We start from the raw sequence: 9,716 nt of genomic DNA on the forward strand, positions 1-9,716 counted from the left end.
TCGTGTTTCCTGACATCGACGCCGGGGAAATAACGTTACTAACGTTACATAAAGCAAATTAGCCTGTGAACTCGACCGTTTTATATTAGTTAGGTAACTTAGGTCTAAATCCATGTGATCACTTATATCAATGTTTTATATATATCGTCGTCATATCGGACTGCAGCCTTACTTGTATAGGTTTTTTTGTCAGTGTTTATTTAAAAACGTCCAATTATGCGACGGTAAATATTTAATTGATGAGTTGTCATACAAAATATAACAATACAATATATAGGGTATGATTTTATTTTTACCCCTAAATTCATTAACATTGACCCAAAATGATAACTGCAAATCCATCTTTCGCTGCCTGCCTAGAGTCCAGTTGTTTCTATGAATTGCAGCGATCCAATTGCTTCTGCTTTCAGACGTATAAAACATATCAAATCTAGTAGTAGGCTACAGTCAATCGCAAAGCGTTAAAAACATCTCTTTCCTCAAACAGGAAACGTTCCCCCATTTCTCTCCCTTTAAGATAACACAGTCTTCACCATGCAAAGGATTATCTGGTGGTGACTCCCATCTAAAATGAAGTCTATATTACATGTATGAGATCAAGAACAGGTGTATGTGGAACAAAAACTCTAAAAAGATGAGAGGAGGGTTCTGTCATGTGCTTCATAACCTTTTAGAGGTTCCCATCATTTTATGAATTTAGTGTCAATTAATTAATAATTTTTCATTTGAATTAAATTGTATAAATATATAACTAGACAAAACTACCCATTAAACATGAAAGGATTATGCAGTCATTTAAGACATTTGTCCATATAGGACTTTTTTGCATTAAGCATTCTTAAAATTGAGTCAAGGACCATCAAACCCCATTGAACCTTCTCCATTATCAAAATAACAGCTTCATTGGTTTGTGATTTGTCCCTAAATACAGAGCTGAAGGTCGTGACAGGCTTTTAAAATGATACTTGCGAGAGGATGTCATTTAAGGGGGTGTCATCCAAAGCCACACTCCCTGTGAATGCCTGTTGCTCAGGCCAATCCAGTGGTAGTCACCATTCAATCTTTCAGAGAGAAATTCCTATACAACACATAAACACTGTTGTTGTCTGTGTAATGAAACCCAATCATTTTGAAATTGTAGGCTATAAGGATCTCTTTCTCTATATCAGTGTCACGCTGCTCCCCATCTGTATGTTGATCTTTATTGTTGATGATGACCAGGTCTCCACCCAGACCCTGACAGCGTTCTCTGCTGCTGTCCCAGTCCATGGTATCAGTGGAGAAAACATAGAATCTGCCCTTGCCCTGGACCCACTTCTCTTTTAAATCTGCATTGGCAGTTTAGTGTTAATAAAGATGTACAGGAAGTGTACATGTATACTCATAAAAAAAAAAGCTTAAAATAGAATTGAGAGAAACCAGATAAGTGAGAAAGAAATTACATATTTGCACATTTAATTTTCTGTGCCTGATTTAGTAAATAACTCAACTGATGCTGCAAATCTGACCCATGAAATGACACTCTGCATTTAGGTTATTTTCTAATTCTGAATTCAAATCATATGACATCTCTTTACCTGGACAGTTTGACTGTGGTTTTTAATATTCATGGAGTTATTTTTAATTTTTGATTGAGAATCTAAATGAGAGCCTGTGGAAGGAGGTACAATTGTGATCAGGGTTAATTTCACTGCTTTGGACGAAGATAGTTTGGATGATTTACCTGAGTTTAAGCAGTTTCTTTTTGGTTCACAATGCTGATTAGCATTTTTTGTGTGATCTGTGAAGCATTGTGGCGTAGTGAAAATTAAATTAAAGATGCACATGATATTTAATATAAACAGTGGACTTCAAATAAGTCCACACTGAAAACCACACAGGAAAAAAACTTTGATTTTTCAAAAACTTATTTAAACCGGAAAGTAAATGGAAAGTTACAGTGCAACATTTTAGGTCAATAATCAAAGCCAGAACAGAAATTAAATTAAATGGCTATATAGTTACACAGGTATGCCAATCCCCCATTGGCCAGCAGAGACAGGAAGAGGGGAACAGAGAAACAAGCACTTGCATAACAAGCCTAGCTAAAATAAACATATTAAATAAATTAAATAAATTAAAAATTTAAACTTTACTAATGTTTTAGTTATAGCAATATAATGAAAAGTTACAGTAACTTGATTTATTCTTTCAAGTTTTTTTTATTTTATTTTTTATTTAACTAAGTTAACATTGGACCAACACTTCATTTTCATAAAGTGCATGATCCTATAGATGTCTAAGATACATATTATCTGAAATAAAATTCCACATAATTCCACAAATATTGTAATATAATAATATATATTATATTCTGAACCATTTTTAATCTTAGCATTTGTCATATTGATAATTTATTTAATCTGTTGAGTATCTCATTTGTTAGTAAGCTGTGAATAAAAGCATCTGCTAAATAAATAAAGGTACATGTAAATATAAAAAGGAAATTTTCATTCAGATGGTGGGCTTTTACCCTAATATATCAGTGTTTAGTGTGAGAAAGCAGATAGTTTCAGACAGAACTTAAATGTGGCTATACGTATCATTGAAGGAGAGTTATAGAAAACAAATGCAGGAGAAAAGAAGAAATATATTTACATTAATAATACTGACAACTTGTTTTAATGGCAAGTGTTTTAATGCCTTGAGCATCTTTTATGTTTGGCGAAGATTATAAGTCATTATTCTATAATAGCAATTAAGTTAAGGACAAGCACTTACTCTTATCTTCATCCGCTGGCGTCAGTTTAGAGTTTGATAAATAATTGAAATATACATTGTCAGGCATCTTTCGTCTGAAGACAGATATTTAATGCAGTGAAGAGAGAACTGAAGCACTCGGGTCTCGTAACAATACTCTAAAGAAAGGCAGGTTTCTGGGGGCTTTATTCAACCACATCGACCAAATAACATGCATGCAAAATTTCCAGTCAGCTGCTTATTAGTGGTGTATGTTTTCAACCATATTATACCTCAGATATCTTTTCATTTGGCATTATTTTGCTAAATTGTTGCTTTTTATGCACTGTAAAAAATTAAAGTTGAGTTAACTTAAAACAACGAAGCAACCAGCTGCAAAGCATTTTTGAGTTTACTCAAGTGGTTGATGTTGTGTCAAAACATTTTTGAAAGTTCTCTGAAACTATTGGTTTAAGTTAAGTAAACCTTTCTCAGTAAATACATCTAATAGTCATTATGAGTTTGTTGAAAGTTGAATAGGAGGTTGAGCAAACTTTAAGAAATCAGTACGCACAACTATAGGCCTGAAGTTCAGTAAACTCAAAAAAGCTTTGCAGCTGTTGCTTTATTTTTAACTCATAAATGTGTGTAGTTGGTATTGACTATAGAAAAATAATTTGATAATGATTTATTGTTAATCGTAAAAATTCCTTAGGATAAATCCCTTGAGATAAAAATATAAAAAGTTACAATTACAGCAATTAACACACAAATATAGGTGTATAAAAACTTTATACTGTTAAATGAGATTTAAAAAGAGAGATTAGCATGTAATAAAGTATAGAAAAGAACATGCTATTAATAGAGAAATAATAGAAAATACTATTATTGAAGCTAGACAAGAAGGATTTGCTGCAGACAGTTATTCAAAATAGACAGATTATTAAAGGAATTTACGATGTGATAGGCTTTCCACATGGTTAACTATAATTTAAAAAAATTACAATAAAGAGGAATCTGTAATTATTCACTATAGACTTATGCTAATAAATTGTTTAATGTTCACAATCGGTGTTGTACATAAATGACACAAAAGTTTTACACATTTTCATTAGAATTTAAAAAACATTAAAAAAAACTATGAAAAGTATGACATTTCAGTAGGTTCCCATATCAAACATGGAATAGTATGCAAATGTGAAAACAATTATACAAAAAGAAACCACCTACATATGAGGACACATGTTAAAATAAAACTCTAGGTCTACTGAAGGCATGGGATCTCACAGATGCTCCTCTCTTCTCTCAAGCAAGACATGTCTTCTTGTACATTTCCTTTGAGTACAGCACAGTTGTGTTGTTTGGAGTTGAGATCTGCCCAGTTCCCACCACTGTTCCCAGCCCAGTAGAGATCAGATTCACCAGTAACACATAGTCTCCGAGCAAGAAATTCCTGCGTATCACACACATTATACTGCGTACTATTTATTATATTACGGATTTATCATAAAAAGATGTATGGCTTTACAAACTGAAATACCTATTACTGTTTTGCAACTTTTTTTGTGAAAACACAATGTGGGTTTTCACACCTGGTCCCAATTCTCTCACATTTGTTTCTCTTTTAAAGAGACTATATGCGTTTTTCTGAAATTTAAACTCGCGACTGACACCTGTGGCCAAAAAACAGAACTGCTCTTCCTTTCTGCTCGCTCTCGCAGCGCGCGCTCGTACGTGCACACTTCACAAGTCATCTGCTGCAAGGAGGTGAACATTATGTTTACCGAGGTAAGAACAGTCAAATACATATATTGTTTGAGATAAGTCAGAGAATGTCTAATAAGGGGAGAAGGTTCACTCTCGCTACACTTCCGGCTTCTGACTGGTTGCAGTTCCACTCTGATTCCATATGAGGGCGCTCACAGGACGAGTGCAGAATGAATGGAGGTCTATGGAGCTATACCCCTCAAAATCCACTTTTCTCAAGATATAATTTTTTGTCTAGTAATTTGAATGTTGTATTCGAAAGGAGATGCAAAGAAATTGCACATTGCTGGGTGTTAGATTTTTTAGAGTCACTTATTTGCTTTAAAAAGTCTTTCAAAATGTCAATGACGTCATACACATCGTACGACCAGATATACAGCTTTACGGCAATCCTTCAGTCACTGTGGTGCTTTCGCGCTCTGCACTTTCTTTTCTCTCGAGGCATCGCCAGCACAGCCGACACAGGTAAACACACGTGCTAGAAGAGTTTCTGCTAGAATACATTCTGTTCCCGCTTTGGATGCCATGATGCCATCAAACGGTATCTCTGGTCGTAACCAGTCCTTCACTGACCAATCAGCGTTCATTAGCAGAATGCTAGCGTGTTATGGGCAACAACAACTCAACCTGTAAGAAATCGAAAGGACATAAGTACTCGTTCATTCAATTTTCGACCTATAAGCCATGTTGAACTTGCCAAACCTACAATCAAATCTGAGATTTCTCAACGGCAATCGGCTGAAAGGGACAAATTTAGCCGTCTAGCCCCATAGACTCCCATTCATTTTGCACTCATGGGCGATCGCCCCCAGTGGAACTCTGGTGGAACTACAACCAAAATTCGGTACAATAGGACTTAATAGGGAGTGAGCTCTCCGTAGACGGGCTCTGGATAAGTGTTCTGAGTGATCTGAAACTTTTAACATGAACGCGCTTGACGTCACATCCGCAGACAGCGCGGGAAAAATCCGACCCGACAGAAAATAGGAAAAATAGGATACAGGCTTATAGGTGCACCCACCGTGAGCAGACAAGGGCCCTGTCCCAAATGGCGCACTTGATGTGGACTTTCGGTCTCGTGGACTTAAATTGCGCGTGCTCGCTGAGTCTACGAGTCCGTAGGCCGTCCCATTCATCACTTTAACGCTCTGAAGTGTGCTCAGCAGCGCCCCCTTTGTACCCTTGAAGCGGTCTTCCGCGAAGCCCGCATAGATCATAGATGCAGGCTTCACGCACTTTAACTACCCAGGAATCCTTGCGAATTTGCGAAAGGCCAATCAGACAACGAATGGGAGGAGCTTTCGCTCACGTTAACATGGATGAGAAAAAAATATTTAAGTGTAAATATCATTATGGTTTTTATGACCTATGTGTACATTTTACCAGTTATTACCTACAGTTTATACAAACATTATGGTCATCAACCAGTGGTTGATATCTCAAACATAAATATAAATATATATTTATATTTTATAAACATAAATAGCTTGCTGAATAATAGGCTACGATCGCATTATGATTCATTAAATAAATAGAACCGAATGGCATGGGCTTTACTGAGTCATATATAAATGTAGAAATATAATATTTAAACAACAACCGGACCGTCTTCCTATTTCCGGCGTGACGATCGAGTCTGTCCCAAAAATACCTCTCAATGCACCCTCGTGGACTCGCGCCAAGGGCCCTTTAGGTCTGCTGCACTACATGACGTCAGTAAAGTGTGGACTCTGAGGAAGTCCACAAGTCCGGAGTGTGCCATTTGGGACAGGGCCATAGTGTCAGTATGCTCATCAGGATATGGTTGAGTCATAAATGGTAAAATAAAAAGACTATTGTTACGTTTATTTTGGGGAAAAAGTTCCATATAGCCCCTTTAAAAACATTGGTTTCATTCATAATTTTCAATGAAATCTTGTGTACTGATTACATTTTACGTGGCCAAATTACACTTGCCTCAACTTTGTAGCTGTTTCACACCTGGAGCCACTTCTCTCACATTTGTTCTTTTAAAAACATGCACAATGTCAGGATAATACAGACATTTGTATGTACCTTCTCCTCTGTGTTGTTAATAAAGACCAGATCACCACCCAGATCCTGGCAGTGCTTTCTGCTGGAGCTCCAGGTCTTGTTGTGGTTGGAGAAAACATAGAAGCTGCCGTTGCCTTTTAACCACTGCTCTGGCAGATCTACAGAGACAGGTTTTTTTTTGTATATAAAGAGGAAACAAGATTGTATGTCTGTTTCAGGTCTGTGGTTTAGCTAGAAGCACGTTTGTATAGGAAAAAAGCAGAAACCCTGCTGAACTGCACCTTTACATACTTTAAATGGGGTTCTAAAATATTTTGTAATGACTCATTGTCAAAAACACAAGAATAGACATGGCAAGAAGACTCAGGCAAAGAGCATTCAAGACTGTTATTTTACTGATGAGAAAAAAAAAAAAAAGTGTTTACTTAGGCGCTTAAGGGGGTTAATTGCAGATTTTGAAGATAATCCACCAGCTCGTGTGTATGTTGAAAAACAAGACACGGTTTTACCTGGGCAGTAATCAAATGACCCCCATTCCTCCTCATATGTGCACCCTGGACTACCTTGTTTGTTTTCTGAAAAGGGGTATGAGAAATGAAGAAAATCAAAGATTACTTAAAGTCACTATGAAATCAAAATTGACCACACTCAACAAAATATTGCAGCCTGTTTTTAAAAGCACAATATGTACGATTTTTTGGATTAAAATCTCACTCACATGACATCATCACAGCAATAGCAAACCACAAACATCCAATCAATTCCAGATGTCAAGTCCCGCCCTACATATTTTCTTGCTCGAGAAGCCGTATCACTCTATGGGCCCTATTTTAACATCTAAGTGCATGGTCTGCAGGGCGCAAGTGCAGTTAGGATGTGTACAAATCCCTTTTTGATAGTTTAACGACGGGAAAAAGGGCCGGTGCGCGCAGGGCATGGTCTAAAAGGGTTGTCCCTATTCTCTTAATGAGTAATGGGTGTGTTTTGGGCATAACATGCAACAAACCAATCAGAGTCTCCCCTCCCATTCCCTTTAAAAGCCAGTTGTGATCGCGTCATGGCGGATTGCTATTTACATGGAAGAATTTGATAGTGGAAAGACTGAATGCTTATTCAGAGAGGAAACGGACCTGCTCGTGCGCGAGGTAAATCGCACGAGCAGACCATCTACGGACAAGCCGAATTCCACCATATCTTTATGTAACACAATATTAATCTTTTACATTGTAATCCTGTTGTGGCAAAAATTCATCAAACAAACATCACTGCGTAAGGGAGACTCAGAGTCAAATTATAAAATTTAAAGTATTTATTCTTGCAAGAAGGAGCAGTCTAATACACAGTTGTTACCCTGTGCAGAAGAGTGACACCCCCAGAACAGACTGAACCAGCTTTTATCTCCTAGCGTTCCCAAGGTCTTCCTGCCAGAGCCTTCCTCCCAGTAGTCTTCCATTCAGTAATTTTCCATAGACAAGGAAGCCATAACACTAGTTTAGATTCGTCACTAAGCCCCCCCCCCTACATCATATGGCCTTCTGACATCTAGGTCAGAGGTCCTTGTTCGTCTGTTCTCTGGAGTGCCTCTCCCTTCTGCCTTCCCAGGTACATAAACATAATCTTCTCACACTAACAAGTGAGAGTCACACATGTGACATTCTTTGAATCATCTATATTTTACTAAAGATCAGTGAATATCATAAAACCGCCACTACATCGTTTTATTTTTAATATTTGTGTGCTGCTGCGCATCCCTGTGTGTGTAATAAGCAGAGTGTTAGACCCGCCTATAGGCGCTCATTATTGCTAATTAAATAACAAAAGAAATATTGCGCAATTGGTGCAGTTTATTTCAGGTGCCTCAAAATAGCAATGTGCCAGAACACACCTTCCCAAATTGCCATTTAAACAACGTGGCGCAGGACGTGAAAATGATAACTGCGTCAGGCTGAAACTAGCAAAAGACACTGGCTGCGCGATTGGCGCTGCATAGCGACGGGTGTATGAAAGGACCCTATATATGTCATATTCCTATGACTTTAGGAAATTGTCAGTAGAATATCATATAACATTTGAACATATACCAATGAATGATTTACCTGAAATTGAGCAGTTTGTTACTGGCTCACAATGCAACAACATATTTTTGTCATTAATGAAATCTGCAAAAGAACAGTGAAATAAATAAATAAATGTAGCTAAATGTAAATATACCTCTGATACTGTATGCAACGTAGGCTAATAGTTCCTGTAAAATATGAGAATACTTACACAAATACGCCAGCACCCCATTTACAAGCAGAGACAAGAGGAGGAAAACAGCAATAACGGCAAAGATAGGTCTACATTTATTCTCTTTGGTAGATTTCCTACCTACAAAATAAAATGCATTTTAAAAGTGTAGAATACTGAAGAAAAATTCAGTAGATTACCTTTGCACCAACAGAGAATTCTTAAGTATAGCCTGCATGTCTAAAAATAGCATTTGCATTTCATGTAACCATACATTGTTTCAGCTACTGACACAGATCGATAAAACTGTTGTTATGGTTTGTTTACCCCATAATTTGCTAAATACATATTTAGATAACTATAATTTGTTTTTAAATTGTTTGAATACGCGGATGAAAAGTTATATACTTATTTTAAAAGAATACAGATTTTACAGTTTTCTTTTAAACCTCTATGGGCTCAAAGAAACATGGATTTGTGCTACACTGAATCTAAATTTAGAACCACAACCACAAAGAGAAAAAGAATCAAGTAGCCTACTTACCTCCAAGTGAATCCTTTTTCATCCATCTAGTGTTGTCATAAATATGATCAGACATGTCATGTTTGGGCATTGTTGTGTGTCGAACAGAGAAGTGTGCACTGTGCAGCAATTGAGGTGATGAAGTGAGATCTGGCTGTCAGTGAAGAAGACACACTCATGCCAACCCAGTGTCATTTCCTGTTAACATTATGGGTTATCATGCTGGTAGCTTTTCTAGATATAGAAATATTTTTCTCTGTCTTGTCAGTGCGTATATTACATATTATGTATAAGCCTATCTATATAGTCAATAAAACCCAATGTGTCACAAGACACTATAAAAATGAGCCTACTCATGTGTTAATGTTTCTAAATAATGATACAATGTAGATAAAAAAATAAATCTATTTGTCACTATCAGCTAGTACTCTCAACAGCAAAAAAC

At 36.8% G+C, this 9,716-nt stretch overlaps 1 protein-coding gene across 1 annotated transcript; it reads right to left on the minus strand.

Annotated features, from left to right (window-relative positions):
* Nucleotides 1–3,761: 3,761 nt before the first annotated feature.
* LOC307005200 (C-type lectin domain family 17, member A) lies at nt 3,762–9,464 on the minus strand. The gene is made up of 6 exons (XM_079625101.1): nt 9,293–9,464; nt 8,788–8,889; nt 8,616–8,678; nt 7,029–7,094; nt 6,541–6,677; nt 3,762–4,171 (listed from the first exon to the last, which is right to left on the minus strand). The coding sequence occupies exons 1-6, from the start codon at nt 9,360–9,362 to the stop codon at nt 3,983–3,985; spliced, it is 627 nt and encodes a 208-aa protein (XP_079481227.1). The 5' UTR covers nt 9,363–9,464; the 3' UTR covers nt 3,762–3,982.
* Nucleotides 9,465–9,716: the final 252 nt, after the last annotated feature.

This window comes from Phoxinus phoxinus (genome assembly GCF_949152265.1).
Source record: "Phoxinus phoxinus genome assembly, chromosome: 1".
NCBI lineage: Eukaryota > Metazoa > Chordata > Actinopteri > Cypriniformes > Leuciscidae > Phoxinus > Phoxinus phoxinus.

What these genes read in the sequence shown, in the direction of transcription:
- LOC307005200 (XM_079625101.1), bottom strand. Translation starts at nt 9,362, where the DNA reads ATGCCCAAACATGACATGTCTGATCATATTTATGACAACACTAGATGG. An exon ending in GAAAAAGGATTCACTTGGAG is followed by an intron (nt 8,890 to 9,292) that starts GTAAGTAGGCTA and finishes TTTATTTTGTAG; the next exon opens with GTAGGAAATCTACCAAAGAG. An exon ending in GTCATTTGATTACTGCCCAG is followed by an intron (nt 6,678 to 7,028) that starts GTAAAACCGTGT and finishes CTGTCTCTGTAG; the next exon opens with ATCTGCCAGAGCAGTGGTTA.